The following is a 20,124-nucleotide window of genomic DNA, read 5'->3' on the forward strand; positions in this document are numbered from 1 at the left end:
ACTCGCCCGCGACGACGTCGCCTTGGGAACTGGCGCGAGAGGACCATTTAAAGAGGAGGCGCCTGTTCCCTGAGGGAAACCGACGAGCGTTGTTGTTGTTTGTTTTCCCCCCCCGCCCCCATCGAGCCTCATGGCGGGCGGGAAAGCTCTAATGAGGAAATCTGCCGCTGCCGGCGCCTTTGTTTACGTTTCAGCCCTCGGCTTGGTCTCGGAGCCTGTCTCCCGGGACACATCAACGCCGGGGAAGGCTTGAGGCCTAGTGAGGTGGGTGCAACTGCCTTCTGAAGTGGGGGCGGGGGAGAGAGAGAGGCGGCCGGCAGGCAGGCAGGCCCGTTTATTTGTCTGTGTGTGTGAATAGCGATGAGGCCCTTCAGTATAACAAATATCAAAGTAAGTGGTGTCAGACTGTACTTTATTATTATTAATTACACATTAAAATATCGGACACAGTGCGACCGTCCTGGCATCATCTTTGCCTTACATACTAAACTATAAAATTAGTATCTTGTGTACATTTATACAGTTAGCTTATGCAGTCATATACATTTATAAAGACAGCATAACATCTTCTGTACTGCTAACTTTACACCTTTTGTCTTGTCCATGATATTCAGTGGTAATTACATACGTAACCTCGATGGTCCATTCTACTAATCCTCGTTTTTATTCTGGGTCCCTCCTTTCCGTTTCCCGCCATTGATAGAATTTATTCCATATCTCATATTCTGCCTCACCTTATGTGATGACCCAAAGGGGGATAGCACAAAGGCCATACAGTCAGATAATCAGTAGGAGTCCCTTTATTAGCTCCAACTTTGCCCCCAATGTCCTGGTTACCTTCTGGGCTGGAGAAAAACTCTCCCAGGAACAGCCTTTGACTGCAGGGAATCAAGTCCAAAACGTGGTCACAAAAACTATAAGTCCAATCAAGGCAAGATGAGGTAATTAGTACAGCAAGGCAGGAGAAGGGATTTCAGATGTGAAGACAGGGCAGTAATTCAGCAAGGTTGGGAGGATGCCAGGAACGCAGATAACCAAAGTTCACACAAGATAAACTCACTCCCAGCAGCTGCTGCACTCATCTTGCATCTCTTTTAAACTTCCTTCCCAGGTGTGGCTAATGAAGGGAATCAGGGCCCTTTCCTCCCCCATAAGCCACTTTGCTCTCTTCTCCATTCCTCCCTGTGTGCCCTAGGACGAAGAGGGAGTGGGCTTGGGTCTTCCTGTGAACTCCCTCTCCCTTGTTCTACCTCTCCCCTGCTCTGCCCAGCTGAACTTTGCCCTTCCCCATTTTTCTTCACAGCCAACTGAGCCACAGTCCCACTCACTGTCAGCTGTTTGGCTTCCTCCTTGGATTCAGACTCCAACAGGAGCATGACACCTTTATTTTTCAATTCCGACGTCATTTCTGCACCAATCAGTATTTTCTTTATCACTTCACCTTCTAAGGGAATTTCCTCTATTTTTCCATTGTTGAGCAAAAACATTCTTGCTGCCCTTATAATATGTAATATTAGATAGGTCACTTCTTTACTATATCTCTCTTTTGCGATTCCTAATAAAAATAGTTCTGGTTTGGATTCTGTTTTATTTGTCCAATCATCTCTTCCAACCATGTCTGAATCTTTTCCCAAAACTTTGTTGTTTTTTTACATGACCACCACATATGATAATACATGCCTGGTTCTTGATTACATTCCCAACAAGTTGGTGATAGATTTCTAAACATTTTTGCCTGCCTTGCTGGAGGAAGATGCCACCTATAAAACATATAGATTTTATTTGTATGATATGGCAAGTGTTATTTTCCTATTTCTTTCCCATAATTCTTGCCATTTTTCCAATTCAATATTATACCCAAAGTTTTTAGCACCAAAAACTTATATAAGTCTAAGTGCTATTGCTATCTGTTTCTCCATGTTCTCTACCCTTACTGTACTTATAGGTTTCACATGAAGATAATGAAATTTTGGGATCCTAATTTTTCTAAACAAATCTCACAACATGACATGATATTTCTTCTTCTTTTTGTAATCTTTAGCTTTCTCAATTATCCAATGTGCATCAGCTTAGAGCCACAGTTTAAAAAGTAGATGGAATCCCAGGACCTACAGTGTTATTGAAAATTCATCTTATTATTTATTCATATTTCTAGTCCATCTAACTCAACTCTGTAAAATGACTTTGGCAGTTTCACAAAATGAAAAAGAAGAAACATTATCTATGAAAAGAACAATACTGTCCCAGGAGAACAGATTAGAAAAGCATTATCCCACATCGCCCACAACCTTAAAGAGGAATATCGGGTATCCTAACCCAAAAACTTGAGAGAGCTGAGTTTTACTCATGCTCCTGATTAAACAAGCCTACACAATCTAGTGTGTCATATCTGTAACAGTAATAAACACTTTTAGGAGGTAAATTGAGTCAGAGATTTCATTCAATTAGATGACAAAATAATATTGATCACAGGGGCCTCATGTGCTAAAAGAACAACATCCTTATAGATTGGCAAGGTGATTACTCTTTGTGCCATGGGTTTATGGAAATGTAGCATGCTTAGATCAAAACAGATTTTTGTAAAACAGAAATAATGAGACTGGAAAGGGCTATAAACCATTTCTAAAGGCTTTGCTCTCTGTTACTCTGCAATCAAACAAGTTTAAACGGAGGAAATGAGAACAATTGCTATCCTTTATAGGACTGATCATCCAGTAAAAAATGCCTCCCAAAATAAGGTATAATAATAGTAAAGAATCTTCAGGCTATTCTTGTATTGCCTGACGTCGTTGTTTCATGGGCTCACCACAAGGAAAACATGGAAGGCTACCAAAGCAGAAACTGCTTCCCAAAAGTATATATGGCCACTTATCTCAAGTTAAAAACCATTTAAATGAATCCAGCAGAATATTAAAACCGGAGCTAGAAAACTGGAACTTTCTGGCACTAGCGAGAGAAGTGCCTGAATGAACAATATTAAATTTCAATAAAAGAACTTCCATCAACTGCAAACCATGTGAATAAAAATGCCCTGCAACCTTCAGGGCACAAATGGCTTACAATCCTGGAAGGAACAATGCATTCTAGATTGTACCAGGAAATTCTATAGAAGCATGTTGATTTCTACCCATGAACCGAAAGCCTGAGTGTGTTATATAACAATGACCTAAAGACACAAATCCACCAGAATAGCTGAAGCAGCAGAAATGTCACAATTTGGAAGCCCTAACTATAATAATATAACTGAAATTTTGTGGCATTATTTTGAATGGGCACTTCATACGAGCACTGAAGCAGTTCTTTAACATAAGTCAACCAAAATGGCTCCAATATAATTTGCAACATTAATCAACAGATACCTCAAATGATTTGTTGAAATCATTGCCAGTAATAGAAATGCCACCAGTTACTAAATCTAAAACTTCAAGTTGTTGTTTTTTCTAACACAGAGAATGTTGGCTCATTGAAGGCATGAAACACTTTTGAGTGTGTTTTATTAACCAGAATGTTTGAGTTGGATTTAAAGCTTAATTAAATCACAACTGCAGGATTATAGCTACATTTCCCACTGCTATTTATCCTGGGTATCAGCATACGTACTCAAATGCTCTCATTTGAAACATCACCAAGTCATATCCTCTCAAAAATAATTAAATACAGTATCAAAGTTACACAAAAGATTTACAAAAAGATGTATCTAGCAAATTCAAATCTTCAGTTGTAGCATGCCATCCTCCAGTGCTTGATGAAATGATCAAATCTGAACTGGTCCCTTGAAACCCAGAAAAGGAAGTAGATTGGCTCTTTTAATGAAATGAAAAAAATTGAAAGGGTATGTCGGACTTCTTGATAGGAGATTACTGAATAATGTTAAAAAGTAAAATACTATATACCAGGGGTGGGCAAACTTTTTGGCTCGGGGCCGCATTGACTTTTAAAATTTGACAGACGGGCCGGGTCAGCACAAGATTTTTGGGAATCGCCCCCTTTCCCCCTTCTTCTCCTTCCCCTCCCCTGGAGGCCCCCTGAGTCAGGAGTTGCTACCGCCGGCATGGCTCAGCGGCTCCAGTCCCGCGTTGCCTCGGGAAGGAAAGGCAAAAAGGAAGAGCCGCGGCGGTACTTTGCAACGGCACCGGAGGCTCAGGCTCAGCAGCTCCTGGTTTTGCCTTTTCCTTCCCAAGGCAACGTGGGACTGGAGCCACGCGGAGCTGTGCGGGGTAGCAATTCCTGACAGCCCCAGCCGGACACCTGAGCGGAGCCCGGGCGGAACTGCCTGTTGCTGCTGCCGGAGCACCGCCGGGTCGCCTCCTCAAGCAGCCCACCCGCCCGCCCACCGGGCTTCCCCTCCGCTGCGCGGCTCGGGGCCAGGCGCGAGCGCCCGCGAGTTAAAAGGAAGCCGAAAGTTGCTGGGAAGTTGCTTGGGTTTCGGGCTTCCAGGCTTAAACTTTGCACAGGCAAAGTTTGCAGGCGATAGCATCTTCCCGCCGAGGAGCGGGAAGGGTTCCCAGCGGGCGGGCGGGTGGGCTGCTTGGAGGAGGCGACCGGTGGTGCTCCGGGTTTCCCCTCCGCTGCGCGGCTCGGGGCCAGGCGCGAGCGCCCGCAAGGAAAAAGGAAGCCGCAAGTTGCTGGCAAGTTGCTCGGGTGCTGGGAGCAGGCTTTTAAAGTGCCGCCTGAGCAGGACCGCCAAGCCGGGAAAGCGGGGCACCAAGGCAGGGCAAGGCTCCACCAGCAGCGGCCTAGCTTTAGGTGGCTCCAAGCAGCCCGCTCCAAGCAGCCCACCCGCCCGCCGGGCGGAACCCTCCCACTCCTCGGCCGGAAGACGCTCCCGCCTGCAAACTTTGCCTTTGCAAAGTTTAAGCCTGGAAGCCCCGGAAAAAAGGGGGATCGGCGGGGACTCACCTTCGGAGAGGTCATATACAGTATGGGCTAAAATGTACTTGCTCTAGTGCTTTGGCAGGATACTGTATATTAATTCAATTGATCACTGAAGACTAAAAATGGGTTTAAAATGTTTCAATTGAATAAAGCTGCATTTTTTTTACATTTCTTAGGCAGACCAACAAAGTCTTCAGATTTTTTTTAAATTAAAACTTTTTTTGATACAACCCTACAATTTGGGAAACCTCTAGGGTCACAGTAATGTAAATTTCTAGCCATCAGCAGATTCATGTTGTGAATTTACAGGTCCAAAACTCATCTCAAAGCTCATAAATATTGGCTATATTTGAGAGGTCCTTGGTGCTCTCTGAGCTTCATTGTTTTTTCTGAATAGAATAGAACAGAACAGAATATAATTCTTTATTGGCCAAGTGTGATTGGACACACAAGGACTTTGTCTTTGGTGCATAAGCTGTCAATGTACATAAAGAAAAAATAAAATACAACACAGTGATAGTCATAGGTTACTAAAAACCAATAAAATCATGCTAGGGAACAAATAAAACTGTAAATTGTGAAGATACAAGCAACACAATTATAGTCATAAATGGGAAGAGATAGGTAATGGGAAGGATGAGAAGAAAAGGTTTCATTACACAAGAACCACCAAGAACATTCCCACCAACACAGACAAGGCAAGCCTTTGTATATAAAAAGAGCAAACTCCATTTCCTTCTAGCACTGATGATGCTACTACTTGGGTAATAAAATATCTGCAGGAAACAGCAAGCTCAGAGAGGACCAAAGACCTTAAGTAAAGTGCCCAGGATTCAGTCAGATAACACACTTGCCCAACTATTCACCTATTTGTGGACATTCCCATAAGTGCAAAATAGGATTGGATGAGTCCACATAATATTCCCAGTCCAAAACAAATCTTGTTATGTCTTCTCAAATGCCATTCTTGGAGACCTTTGGATTATGTAAGAATTTAATGGAATTATTGAGAGCCAAAGAGCAAACAGATTCAGCATTCATTCGGATACAGTGACTATTCTGTTGCTAGAGTTTTGTTCATCTGGGAATTTTTTATTTATTTGTTTTAGATAACATGTTTCATAGCCTGTGGGGCGAGGAAATTGAAATTTCAAAAGTATACCTGCTGGGCGATATAAAAAAGATGAGATTGCAAATAGACCCCCGTAGAACCCAATAGTTATAATATTGGAGCAGTCAAAGGCTTATTTTACAAATAGTAAAGAAAACGTTAGCTGTATTGGAAGAAATAGAAACTTGCGATCATTTAGCAATTTATCAATAAGATGGATCCAGATGACAAGTGATCACATTTCCACACATATATATTTAATAACTGATCCAAGTGACATGAAATTATAAAGCTATCACTACATTGTTTGATATATCATCAAAGAACTAATTAGGTTTTCCATACTATGATTAAAAACTGGATTAATTAAACCAATAAGAGAACTCCAGAGGACTGAAGAGTCCTAATTTATAAAATCCTCATTTCAAGCAGCATTTTAAATATGGATTTATTCAGAATAATCCCGAGCTTTTTATATGTAATATAGCATTGTAATATGGCAAGTAGAAAATACCAACATGCTTTTTTCTTTCCAAGTACCAAAAGGGAACATCATTGGATAAAACTACACGGGAGGAGATTAAAGCCATTTTTTAACATGTAACATTTGACCTACATTATTTTTTCCCTACAAAGAGTATTAATTGGACAGGTTTAAAAGGACCTTGGACAGGGGGAGATTATTAAGGCTCTTGATGGTCATGCATTCCCCCCCCCACCATTCAAGCTTTGTTGCGTTTGGTGTTGTGCCTTATGCAATCCCACTGGCTAATCATTTTGTTGTTAGATGGACCTGATCTAGAACTGCATTTATGTTTTTATGTCATGATGGAGAGCTAAGAATGCATATATGCGGCAGCCGAACTGGCATATAAGTAAATTACTATAATTACTAACATCTGGTTTTAAAATTAGATTACGAGGAAAGGTTTATCAAGGGTGGGTATCTCTATATAAGGGGTCTTCAAACTTGACAGCTTTAAGACTGGTAGACTTCAACTCCCAGAATTCCTCCTCCAGTCGTGTTAGCTCAGGAATTCTGGGAGTTGAAATCCACAACTCTTAAAGTTGTCAAGTTTGAAGACCCTTGCTCTATATCAGGGATGGCTAACCTTTTTGGACTCCTGTGTCAAAAATTGTGTGCGCGCTCATGTGCCAGCACCCAGAAGGCAATGTGCACCCTCCTCATGCCCCCTGCACATGCGCGCAATCCCCCCCTTATGTGCACTGTGCCTCACAGCTGATTTTTGGCATCCCAGAGGCTTGAAAAAAGCCTCTGCAGGCCGAATAATAGGCCAGTTTTGTCACTTCCAGTATTACAGAAAGTGATGAAATGGGCCTATTTTTTGTCCTGCAAAGCCTGCAGAGGCTTTTTTCAAGCCTCTGGGAGGCCGAAAAAGGCCTCAAAGCATCCCAAAAATCAGCTGTGAGGTGCGTACATGTGCAGTGAGGTAAGTTTGTTGCTCGCGTGCCGGAACAAATGGCTCTACGTGCCACAGGTTCGTCATCACGGCTCTATATGAAGGGTAGTAGAATACATATATTAACACGGGATTTATACCCAAAATATATTATTTCCCTCCCCATAGTGGATGCTAGCGATAGTCCTCGACTTATTTAATGACTGTTCAAAGTTCCAGTTGGCATTGAACAAGTGACTTATGACCACACACTTTTCACCCATTGTAGCATCCCCCACGGTCATGTGATCAAAATTCAGGTGCTTGGCAACTGACTCATATTTGTGACCGGCTGCAGTGTTCATTGCAATGTCCTTTTTGCGACCTGATAAGCAAAAATCAAGCCTGGTTCCCTTAACAGTCCCCTATTCCTAGCTTAACCCCTGCGGTGATTCATTTAGCGGCAGTGGCAAGGAAGGTCGTACAAATGGGGAAAGCGCCCTGAACAAGGATCTCGCTTTACAACAGAGATTTTTGGGCTCACTTGTGGCCGTAAGTCGAGGATTACCTGTCGAGGAGCCAAAACAAAACTATTTGAAGCATATGAAATGGGCCATTGAACTACTTGATAATGCCAGTTAAACGTCGGGCAAAAAAATAAAGTGCACGGCTATTCAGAAGTCGTGTGTGGATTGCAACAAATCCAAACCACCACCACCCCCCGCTGTAATTTTGCAAGCCTATTGTAACCCCCCACTAAGCGCGTTAGGCGCTTTTGCTTCTTTACCAACGTTGCCAATTCGGTTTCTAGCGCCGCCCATCTCACATAAGCCTTCCTCGGCTGTTTTTCTTAGGCCGATGCATTCGAGGGAAGCAAGGTGGGGTCGTGTTGGGGCCCCAGAGCAGCCTTCTCCCCCCCTCGCCTCCCCCGATCCGAGGCGGTGGGAGCGAGCGCCAACCCGGGGACGTAAAAGCGAACCCCCAGCGCCCTCTTCCTAAGGCGTAGCCCCCCAAAAAAGCAAGCCGAGCTTGATCGCTTTGAAGTGTAGCAAACATCCCGAGAGTCGAAACAAAACGGGCCAATCAGCGCCTTTCCTTAGCCGGCCGATTTGCATGCGAATGCCAACTCAGCGCACGCTGCGAGGGCGACCCCGTTAAAGGGCGGAAGGGACATCCGTTGGGGGGGGCGGAGCTTGCGCCCGTGCACCGCCCCGGCGGTGGGAGCCGGCAGATCCGGGTCTCCTTGCAAGGGCCGGAATCTGACGTAGTCAGTGCAATCAAAACACAAGACGAGAAGGTGGATTTCTTCTCTGCACAGCCTCGCCAAAATTGCCCCGAGCCGCCAATTTGGTGAGTTTGGTTTGGCTCCGGCTTCTTCAGCACCCCCGAGTCTTGGGCTGCGGTTGAAAGGGGTGCAATCCGTTGCCGGAGTGGCTGCGAGGAGAGAAACGGGTGGGGTTGGGGTTGGGACCCTACAAAGTTTCGCCGCTTGGATCCAAACCAGATCCTCCAGCTTCCCCAGAGAGAAATCCATAGGATGAGGGATGAGCCCTTTGCGGGCAATCCCTTTGCACGAATGGCTGGGGAGAAAGTTGCTCGTTAAATAGCGATCATCTGGCGTTGCAATCCTGTGATCGCGTTTTGCCTCGGCGTCTTCGTGGCTCGATCTCGAGAGGCAGCCGGCCGTTTATTAGGCTTTACTGGCTAAGATTTGTTTGTTCTGTGCATTCCGATTTATTTTGCGACTTAATCGAGCAATACAGTTGATAAACGGGGTTTTGTTTTTTAAAGTCTTTCTGGAATTCTTTGAAAGTGATGTATTTATGTGGGCTCAGTGAGGTCATCAGGTAGCCTTGCTCCCTATAGAATGCTTGAAACGCGATGAGGCAGACCTGACTAGAAAAAAAAAGAGAGTAAGGTATCGTTATTATTCAATACCTTTAGTTATTATACCATTTAATACACTGAGCAACCGGGTGGAGCCCTCTGTAATGTCCATGTTGAGTGACAACTTTATTATACCGATAAAATCTTCATGCTTTATCAGAACTGAACTTATCCTGGGTCATAACTTCCCATCCATGCTGAGCACAAACCCTTTTAAACTGCCCATATAATTTTATTAGTTATTCCAAATGATCGGGTGTAGTTTTTTTTTTTTAATAAAAATCACCAAAGCAAGAGCAAATCGGTGTAGCCTCTTAAAAATAATACCACCGTGAAGTGCTTGTGCCTGAACAACTTTGAAAACTGGTCTTTTGCCTCCTGGGACACGTCAGGGGTTGACATCTCAAAAAAATGACTTTATAGGTATGCACTGCTCAATTTTTTTAAAAAGAAGAAAGTATATATTCCCTGCTTCTTAACGGACTTGGGTTAATCAATTCTGGTCACTACTATACAAAAAAAAATGCAGAGGCCTTAGAAAATGCAGCTACAAAGATAAGTGCCTGCAAGCTAAATTACATAAACATAATTATTGGGTAATGAACTGTTAAGGAACCAGCATGTTTAGTCTAATGAAAAGGGGACGTAATAGCATCTTCCAATACTGGAAGGACTATCACAGGAAAGAGAGGGTTGCACCCGAGGACTGGACAAGAAGTAAACTGGTGGAAGCTCCTCAGAAGGAGAGCCACCCTGGAAATAAGGAATAATTTCCTGACAGCCAGAACTATTAAACAGATGAACAGCTTTCCTCCCAGAGTTGTGACTGCTCCATCGCTGGAGGTTTTCAAGAAAATATTGGACAACCAATATTTGCCCTGGATGATATAAGGTTCTTACCTTGGGCAGGGGTTGGGCTAAAAAACCTTTCAGGTCTCTTCCAGCCCTAGGATTCTATAAACCTCAAAAAAGTTAAAAGGATCCACCTTCCTACTTGAATGTGGGATACTCATATTAGGCCGAAAAGTACAAATCACCAAAGCAAGAGCAAATCACTTTTATATTCTTGCCAAGGATAGGGCATATAGATACGTTTGTCACCTTCAGTTATTTGTAAAAAATGAATATAGTTAGAGAGGAACTGAGCTCCCCACTTAAGGAAGATAACTTTTTTTTAAAAAAAAAATATCAGTATGCTTTAGTTGCTTTTTTTTCTGTTTGCTCTTCCTTTCCAATCCTTTACTGCTTCTGACATGTCCTGTTTATTGTTGCTTTAAAAAAAACTCCACACACACACCAAACTCAAGTCTAAAGTTGCAGCTGATCAACAGAGCCAATTGTGAAGTTTCTGGGCTGTAGCCAACGGCAACTATCTTGACTCTCCAGGATGATCAGTGAAGGATTTTCCTGCCTAATAAATCTCCACTCGCTTTGAAATGCTGAAAAGGTTTTCAAGAATGGATAGAAGCTGGTCCAGAAAATTAAAATCCCTGTGGTCAGTAATGGATCTGGTTTTTTTTTCTTTGTTCATTATCTTCCCTTGAATTTTTATCCTATCCTTCTACCTTTCTCATTCTGATTTGGCTGTTTTTGCTCTTAATTCCCATTGCATTTTATTCCTGGGAGGGAAAAATGTATTTATCTCCCATTTTTTACCTCTAATTACCATTATCAGTAATGGCATTCGTTCCCCCTGGAAGACTGGAATTAACATATAATAAAAGGTCCCTTTGAGATTGGTTTCAGGAAATGCTAGCAGTTATAGATTGTTTTTTTTTTAAAAAAAACCAGTATGACCAGTTGGAAGGGATGGGAAAGAATGATTAGCACATAATATGCACTTGAGGAAGAAAGACCAAAAAAAGAGATTTGGTGCATAGTATCAGGAATTGTCCTTCTGTAAATACCTGTGACATTAAAAAGTTATTTCTTTCCAGATTTTTTTGAACTACAAAATAGTTTCCTTCTATGTTGACTATGACCTGCAGGAATTGTCTTATGGCGACACATCTGGGTTTGTGTGTGCACATATGGCAGAGAAATAGACAAAGATTGACTAATATTTTGGCCGTGCTCTTGATGACTGTGCTTTTGTGGGGGGTTAGGTAGAAGAGGAACATTTTTTTTATAAAGAGCAGTATATTCAGCTCTATAACTCATCCAATTGCTAAGTGTCCTCAAATGCAAATTGCATCTAGCTTTTTTTTAAAAAAAATCCAGTTAGTAATTGTGACTGGGGTTAAATTGACAAAAGAACACACACAATCGTTTAAGCAGGGGGCCTTTTCCTCTATCTGCGAAGAGATATATTACAGGACTGATATTTGTAAGTTTACTGACCTCTTTTTCGACACTGGACTTTGCAACTGATTAATCCCCAGACGACTGAACTAAGTGTATGATATATGGACTGTTTGACTATGCTATAAATCTTACTGGAATAAACTATTTAACTAGCACATTGTATCTGTTTTACTGAGTGTAAGCTACAAAAACGTTTATCTCACATATTTGCCTGCCTGCCTGACTGCCGTGCAGGTTCTGCTAGGGTGTATACCCCTAACACATACATCTTGAATTATACCTTTATCTGTAGGTCACAAACCCTTCAGATCTATTCACCCTAACCCTTGCTAGGTGGAAAAATTTTTTTGAACCTTTGTGTTTTCAGTAAAATGTACCTGCTTTTGTTCCTGGCGGTTCTAATTTCTGCACAGACTCTTTTGAAAGTCTGATCAGTGTAAGGATTATCAAGGACAGAGAGGTAAGGGATGATAAGGGAGGGTGATAGGCAGATGAATGGGCTCTTGATTTTTAGCTGATAGGAGGGCAGTTTGGTTTTTTTTAAAGATCTTTTGAAATCCTGCTCCTGTCTACAGACTTAAAGCCTCAGGGAAGAAAAATAGAATATTTAAAGGGAGGAAGGTTTTTCTGATTTTTCCCTCTCTCTCTCCTGCCCCTCTGGAAATATGGAGACTTCACAGCCATATGCCACAGGCTGCAACTACTATCAATCCAAAAGGGTACCGATAGAGGAGAATACTTGCAATTTAGGGTTGAACTATGCAGAAATGGCTTAACAGTTAAGGATATTAAGAGTTCTGACATTAGAAGCCCTTTATTTAATATCTTTACATTGTGCATGTGATTGTATAATTGAATATTTAAGGGCCGTTTAAAAAAATTAATATCCTAATTTCTTCTCCACCAACCTCGATACAATGCAGGCTTAGTGACACACTCTAATATTTATTTATTGACATCTTGCGTGAATTCTTTTTATAGATAACTCAGACTAGCGTGTTACTACTCTTTCCTTCTCCAATTGTCCCGGCAACAACAATCCTGTGAGGTTAATTAGTCTGAAAGAGATACATCTAGCTTTCATGCCGAAAGGTAGGACTAGAATTCACAGTCTCCTGGTTTCTAAGCCAGCATCTTCATCACTAGACCAAACTGGTTCTATGTATGTTGTTAGGGTTCTTTTTCAGGCTTGATTTTAGGCAAATGTATTTAACACCTCTTGTTAGAATTTCAAGAAAGTTGCCGTAGCCCCACGCTAATCATTGTATTTTATCTTTCCAATTTACGTAGCTGATTGGCTTTGATGAGATCAAGGACAGAAAGACAGCAACCTATGACAATCCAAATTCTAAAGCTTTTATTTGCAAGGAGGTCAGGACAAACGTTTAATGATTTTTTTTTCAGTGCTGCAGTAATATTGTGGGATGAAAACTGTCTCAGTCCATAGTTTCAACCACAATGTAAATATCTTTTTGTACACTTCACTGTGCAAGCTATTAAAACGTCAGCAACATGGTGAGATACATTTGTCTGAAACCAAGTAATTTGCATTATCTTACCGTAAGATACTGTTTTTTAATGAAAGTTTGTTCTGTCTCATGAGAAATTTCTCATTTCCTACTTTCATCAATATATTTAGCATAGGTGCTATATAATATTTTCAAAACATCCATTTTGAGACAAAGCTGCTGATAATGTTTTGTTATTTTAGGACAGTTAATCCTCAACTTACAACCACAATTGAGGCCAAAATTTATGTTGCTAAGACAGACAGCTGTCAAGTGAATTTTGCCCTGTTTTACGATCTTTTTTGCCACCATTAAGTGAATCACCACAAATCTGGCTTCATTGGTTTGTTTGTCAGAAGGTCGCAAAAAGGACTAAAGGAACTATTGTAAGTGGAAGACAACCTGTATAGACTTTAGAACTTAATTATCTGCTGTTGAATTCCATGCTGAAATATTTTAAATAGCTTTTAATCACCCAAAAGATAGTTGACCAAATTGTTTTACACATGGCAGAGTCTTTACTTTTTTAAAACAGTAGAAAGCAAGCCTGCAATATTTTGTCCGTTACAAATATTAGGTAGTCTTTGACTTATGACTGCAATTGAGCCCCAAATTCCCATTGCTAAGTGAGACAGTTGTTAAGTGAGGTTTGCCCCATTTTATATTGGAGTAGGATTCACATCTTAATACAGAAGATTCCCTAAGTGATTATAAAGATAAAACTTTGGGGTTTAATGCAAAAAAAAAATGGAAAAAGATTGGAACTTTGATGTTATATATGTTGACGACAGCAAAATTACTTTATGAGCAATAATGAAAGGACACTTGGATTCCCACAATAGATAAATGGCTGCAAAAATTGATGGAATTAGAGATGGCTAAACTGGCTGCCTTGATTAAAGGAGGAAAAAAACACAATTGCTTTTGTTTCTCCTTGGAAACCCCTTCTGGGCTTTGTGCTCGAGGTGGAAAAAAATGAAACTTTGATTTTGAGTTTTACCTGTTAGGTTTGTTGTTATAGAAATGGCTAGTTTATACTATTATGTAAAAGTAAAAAGCTGAGGTTTGATGTTATTACCTTATTTTACTGCACCAAACGGAGTTGGAAGTCAACACCTTTTCTTTATTTTATTTTAACCCTTGTTCCTATGCTTTTCTCTTCCCCAATCTTTCCTACTATTTTTGTTTGTATTTTTGCCAATAATAATAATAATAATAATAATAAATAATAATAATAATAATGAAGAAGAAGAAGAAGAAGAAGTCATCTTTATTGATTAGCCCTTGGGCCATATCAAAGTGCAAAGTTCGAGCAACAATTTGTTACCAAAAGTCAACAAAAACAATTCAAAATGAAATTTGATAAAATACTATTTAAAATGGAACTTGATAAAATACAATTTAAAATGGAATCTAAATAAAATACGACTCAAGATGAAATAGTAATAAAATACAATCCAAAATAAAATTGTAATAATGTACTATAATTTAAGATATAGATAAAATATAATAACATTATATTTCGGAGTCGCCCTTGCAATCTACCCCAATCAATCCCACATATGCAGATCTCAACCGAATAATTTTGTTTAAATATTGTGCTACTTTAAATGTTATTTTCAAGTTCTGGCCGGACATAAGGTAAGTTATTTTGATATGGGTATCCCAGTGGGTCATTCGTCTGATATATAGACCAAGATTCCTGTCTCTCATCCTATACAGGCAACAGTCCAATAGGATGTGAGCCAGGTCCTCTACTTCTGCCGCTCCGCAAATGCAGAGACGCTCATTGTCCGGTATTGCATGAAATCTCCCGTATCTAACCATTGTGTCAAGCTGTTCAAATCTCGCTTTGGTGAATATCTGCCTAAGATGTTTTGGGAGTTGTGATTTCAAGTAGCTATCTACTTGGAAAGTACATTTGTATTTACTCAACCATTTCAAGTTACCTACCTTACTAAGGATAGCTATATCAGTTTGTGCATCTGTATCCTTAATTCTTTGGGCAACTCTTCTTTTTAGATTGTTCTCCTGTTACACAAGAGATAGGAAGACCACAGCTTCTTACAAAATTTGTTAGTTTAATGATCCAGGAGATTTGTGATTGTAGTTTTATTTGCTCTAGTAGGCATAATTTGGGTAGTCTATCAGTCTCCATTTCATTAACTTTGCACCAGTAGTTATAAGCTCTAATTTTAGATAATGCCTGAATTGTACAGTATAAATTCCCAATTCAGCTCTAACTGCTGCAGCAGATGTTCTTGGGTCTGCACCCAAAATACATCTCAAATGCTGGGACTGTGTTTGTTCTATGACTGTGGTTGAGTAAAGACCCCAAATTTCTGCTCCATACAAGAGCATTGTGGTAACCTTAGCCTTATAAACCTTGATTAATGGGACTAGGGACCCTGGAGTATTAATACATAAACTATACAAAAAAGAACCTCAGAATACGGCAATCATCATATATATGAAGTAGTTGTCAGACATCTGAATTTTGATTTTGTGACGACGGGGATACTGCAATGGTTGTAAGTGTGAAAAATGGTCCCAACTCACTTTTTTCAGTGCTGTTGTAACTTCGGTCATTAAATGAACGGTTTTAAGTTGAGGACTACCAGTAATAGTGTTCAGCACAAAATGACTTTTGCTACTAAGAATCGGTTGAGATCACTTTGGCAACTTGAAGGCATAATCTGTGCGATTAATTATTGCACAATCAAAATTGCCACGTTCCGTTCTACTTTTGTATTTACCTTGATATAAGCCTTTGTTTTATACTAGTTAAACAGGTGTGGCAGGAAACAGCCGGTAAAGAAAGAGGTACAGCCTAAAAGTAACATCCTTGTTTCCTTTATAATTTTCATAAAGGTTTGTTTACATGTACTTTTTCTAATATCTTTTTGGAGCCTCTGATACAGGTGGCTATTCTTTAGCAAACTCCCATGGAAAAACTACAGATTACAGAATTATCCTGCATTTTTAAAAATTTGTATTTTATTTATTTGTATCCTGGCCTTCTCTACAGTGGCTCCCTCCCTTTGGAACATCACTCCTTCAGAAATAAGGTTGACTCACTCCTTCCTTCTCAGAAAGGCCTTGAAGACATCATTCTGTCAGTGGGTTTGGGGACCCCAGATTGATTCAGAGACGATCAAAGGGCTTGTATTATTGTATTTGTCGCTGCCATGGGGATGTGAGTTTCTTATTGATTTTTAGTGTTTTAAACCACCCAGATACACCATGTGTGAGTTGGGCAGCCAGAGAGTTTGGACTAGTTAAGGCACCAGGCTAGAAAGAAAGAGACTGTGAGTTCTAGTCCCACTTTAGGCATAAAAGCCAGCTGGGTGACTGGGCTCATCACCAGGAGACAGTGAGTTCTAGTCCCATCTTAAGCATGAAAACCAGCTGGGTAACTTTCGGCTGATCACAAGGAGATGGTGAGTTCTAGTCCGCCTTAGCTATGAAAACCAGCTGGGTAACTTTGGGCAAATCACCGGAAGGTGGGAATTCTAGTCTCCCTTAGGCATGAAAGATGGCTGGGTGACTGGGTCAACCACCAGGAAATGGTGAGTTCTAGTCCTGGGCCAGTCATTCTCTCTCAGCACCCCAACCCACCTCACAAGGTTGTTGTTATGGGGAAAATAGGAGGAAGGTGTATTGGATATGTTTGTCGCCGTGAGTTATTTGTGAAAACAAAGGCGGGATATCAGTGAATGAACCAATAAAAATGAATATAAAAATAAAATTATATAAATATAAAAATAATTATATAAATATATAACTAAATCCATCCCCTTTTGTTTCTTCCTAGGGTCTATTAACGCTCCAGGCCCATCCCTAACATGGCAGAAGGCGGCTTTGACCCCTGTGAGTGTATTTGCGCGCAAGAGCACGCCATGAGGAGGTTGATCAACCTGGTAAGGATAATCTGGGGGACGAGAATCTTGTCCTGTGGAGTTGGGCTGCTTTGAAGAGCCTTCAGATCCAATCTTCATGGATAAGGGAAGCCAACCCCTCTTGGGTTTTCCATCCCATGCAGTCAAATGCAAATAGCGATGTGCTTGGAAGACTCCTCCCACTTTCCTGCATGGATGGAGGAACGGAAGGATAGATGGACAAATAGACAGCCACCCACCCTGCTCTAGTTCTCTATAGATGCCTGTATGTTCTACCTCCCACAGCTGCCAAAGGAGGTTTTTCAAGCTAGACATTGTGACCAGAATTGAGCCCAACGTTTCTGTTGATGAGCGAGACAGTGAAGAGAATATTGTCCTAACTTGCCACAGTTGTTCAGTCAACTCCTGCAGTGGTTAAGCCAATCTGGCTTTCCAGTTGATTTTTCCAATTGTCGGACGGTCATAAAAAGGGGATCGCACGAACCCTGGAAGGCTGCCATCTATCCTTCCGTCGTAAATATGGGACAGTTTCCGGGAAAGTCTGAATCAACGGTTGTAAGTGTGGGGGAAAAAATGATCATGTCGCTTTTTTCAGTGCCATTTTGACATTGAGTAGTCACTAAATGAACTGTTGCAAGTTGAGGCCACCAGAAGTTGTAAATGCTCCAACACTGGAAGTTTTTAAGAAGAGATTGGATAACCATTTGTCTGAAATGGGGTAGGGTTTCCTGCCTAAGCAAGGGTTGAACTAGAAGACCTCTGAGGTCCCTCCCAACTCTCTTATTCTATTCTATAATATGTATTTGTCCGGAAGGTAACCGAGTCTGTGAGGAGGAGCCAATGAGCTCAAATTTTTCTTATCCAATGGAGCTGTGCCCATGTGTGTATGCCTGCCACTCACACACACCCCACCGTGGGCATCAGGTTGGGCCCCCAAAATAGAAAGTGGGGGACACTGTCTTATAAGATTGACCTTTCTCCCAAAGTAGTGTTTTAAATATCGTGTTTTCCTGAAAATAAGACCCTGTCTCATATATCTATATCTATATATCTATATCTATATCCACCAAAAAAGGCACCAGGTCTTATTTTCAGGGGGTGCCATCCACTGACTAACCTCACTTGCGTGCGTCACCCCCAGGCTCCTTATCTCTGTCAGAGGCCTTCAGGAACTTCTTCTGCAGCTGGCAAGGCTTTCCTGAAGGTCTCTGCAGCCAGTAACAGAGCTCTGGATCGATCCTGAGTTTTGTTATCGGCTCCAGAGGCCTCCAGGAAAGCCTTGCCAGCCTTGCCAGCTGCAAAAGAAATGGGCCGGTAAAGCAAGTGTCAGGGTGTATGAGGCCTAGCTACACCTGTCCAAAGGTAAGTAGTATGGCAGCCCCACCCCCATTCCCCACTCTAGCTTCATTTTTACCATCCACTCTGGAGTGGGTGGGATCTTAATTAGGGCTTATTTTGGGGATAGGGCTTATACTGGGCTCACGTGAAAAAATCAAGCTAGGACTTACTTTCAGGATAGGTTGTATTTTCAAGGAAACAGGATATCATATCTATATACTGCTTAGCTAGGAGGTTGCATTATAGAAACAGTTCCATTTTAGTCTCCAGAAAGGCAGCAAAAGGTATGACATCCTCTTACACGCTGAGGGTAAATGTCAGTTAATGCACCTCTGGAAGGAACTGCCAAGCCACTACCTCCTAAAGTAGGAAACAGATCTTGGGTGCGAAGAGATTTTTATTGGGGGGGAGGGGCAGAAATGAGTCCTCCAGCCTTTTGCAGCTGAGTCGTTCTGCTACAATGGTCTTACTAGTTCCTGTAATTTTATATATGAGCCTTTTGAAAAGAGAAATGAAGCAGTGAGATTTTTCACATAAGCTGTAATCGTTATGCTTCGGGGATTAAGGCGACTTCTCCTTTTCTTGCTTTAACTGTCTCATTCCTACACCTGGAACATCCGTAAACTTCTTCAACCATTTCCAGGAGGCCTGGTCTCATAACAGTTTTTTAGTTTGGGGTTGTTGTTTTTTTGCTCAGATATGATTTAAAGAAAATGTAGGAGTTGTAATCTCCATATCTGGTGTTTGCAGAAATGAGGAATGTATTTTTTCCTTTGGGGTAACTTGTTTATTTGTGGAGGGTCTTCTCGATTTTTAAGCCCTCTTTTCACATCCAGAAAGAAAAAATAATACCAGAAGATAGAAATAGGCTTCCATAAGTCACACAAAATAAAGAAAAAAAATGTCTTTGATCATATTAGCATTTCTGGGATAGCAAAATAAAGTCCACACAACAGAATTTGGTACAACCGTAGGAATTACACGTTCTGAGAACCGCTACAGCCACCAAGAGTGCTTATGATTTAATGTTCAAATAGCATTGATGATGTTATCTAGTCAGGTAATGAAACATCTGCAAGAAAACAACCAAAGCAAGGACCCCATGGTTCAACCTTGAGCTACAAATATTCTCCTTTATTGGTACCATGTTTCCCTGAAAATAAGACCCTGTCTTTTATTTTTTGCCACTAAAAAGGCACCAGGTCTTATTTTCAGGGGAAGTCATCCACTAACCTCACTTGTGCACGTCACCCCCTGCAGAGGCCTTCAGGAACTACTTCTGCAGCTGGCAAGGCTTTCCTGAAGGCCTCTGCAGCCCATAACAGAGCTCTGGATTGTTATCAGCTACAGAGGCTTTCAGGAAAGCCTTGCCAGCCTTACAGGCTACCAAAGAAATGGGTTGGCAAGGCAGGTGTCAGGGTGTGCAAGGTTTGGCTACAACTGTCCAAAGGTAAGTAGTAGGGCAGCTCCACCTCCCCATCCCTACCCTAGCTTATTTTTTTCCTGTCCACTCTTGAGTGGGGTGGGATCTTAATTAGGGCTTATTTTGGGGAGGGGAGGGGAGGGCTTATATTAGGTGCATGTGTAAAAATCAAGCTAGGACTTACTTTCAGGATAGGTCGTATTTTCGGGGAAACAGTATTTATCCCCCCCCCCTTCCCCAGCAATTCTCCTGTCTTGTCACCAACAGGCAGACTTTTAATCATTATGCTAATCCACAGTTACTCAAGTAACGTCGATAAAATGGAAAACGCTGTATTTTTCTATGAAAATTGCTGGGAAGCTCACATTGATGTGTTTTT

The 20,124-nt window shown here is 41.4% G+C and overlaps 1 protein-coding gene across 6 annotated transcripts in view; it reads left to right on the forward strand.

Annotated features, from left to right (window-relative positions):
• The first annotated feature begins 4 nt into the window (after positions 1-4).
• Positions 5-20,124, forward strand: part of SMIM14 (small integral membrane protein 14) — a 34,428-nt gene continuing 14,308 nt past the window's right edge. Inside the window, exons 1-4 of one of the 6 annotated variants that reach the window (XM_087965824.1) lie at positions 8,657-8,736; positions 10,581-10,768; positions 11,945-12,037; positions 16,900-17,005. In XM_087965824.1, coding sequence (XP_087821950.1) covers positions 16,931-17,005 — 75 coding nt within the window. In that variant the 5' untranslated portion in view covers positions 8,657-8,736; positions 10,581-10,768; positions 11,945-12,037; positions 16,900-16,930. Of the gene's footprint in view, positions 265-8,656; positions 8,839-10,580; positions 10,769-11,944; positions 12,038-16,899; positions 17,006-20,124 lie in introns of those variants that run through there. The other 5 variants (XM_087965822.1, XM_087965821.1, XM_087965825.1 and 2 more) reach the window with 5 other exon arrangements.

The sequence above is a fragment of the Notechis scutatus genome, chromosome 4, assembly GCF_049901735.1.
Source record: "Notechis scutatus isolate UNSWTSFEM ecotype Mainland chromosome 4, rNotScu1.2, whole genome shotgun sequence".
Taxonomy (NCBI): domain Eukaryota; kingdom Metazoa; phylum Chordata; class Lepidosauria; order Squamata; family Elapidae; genus Notechis; species Notechis scutatus.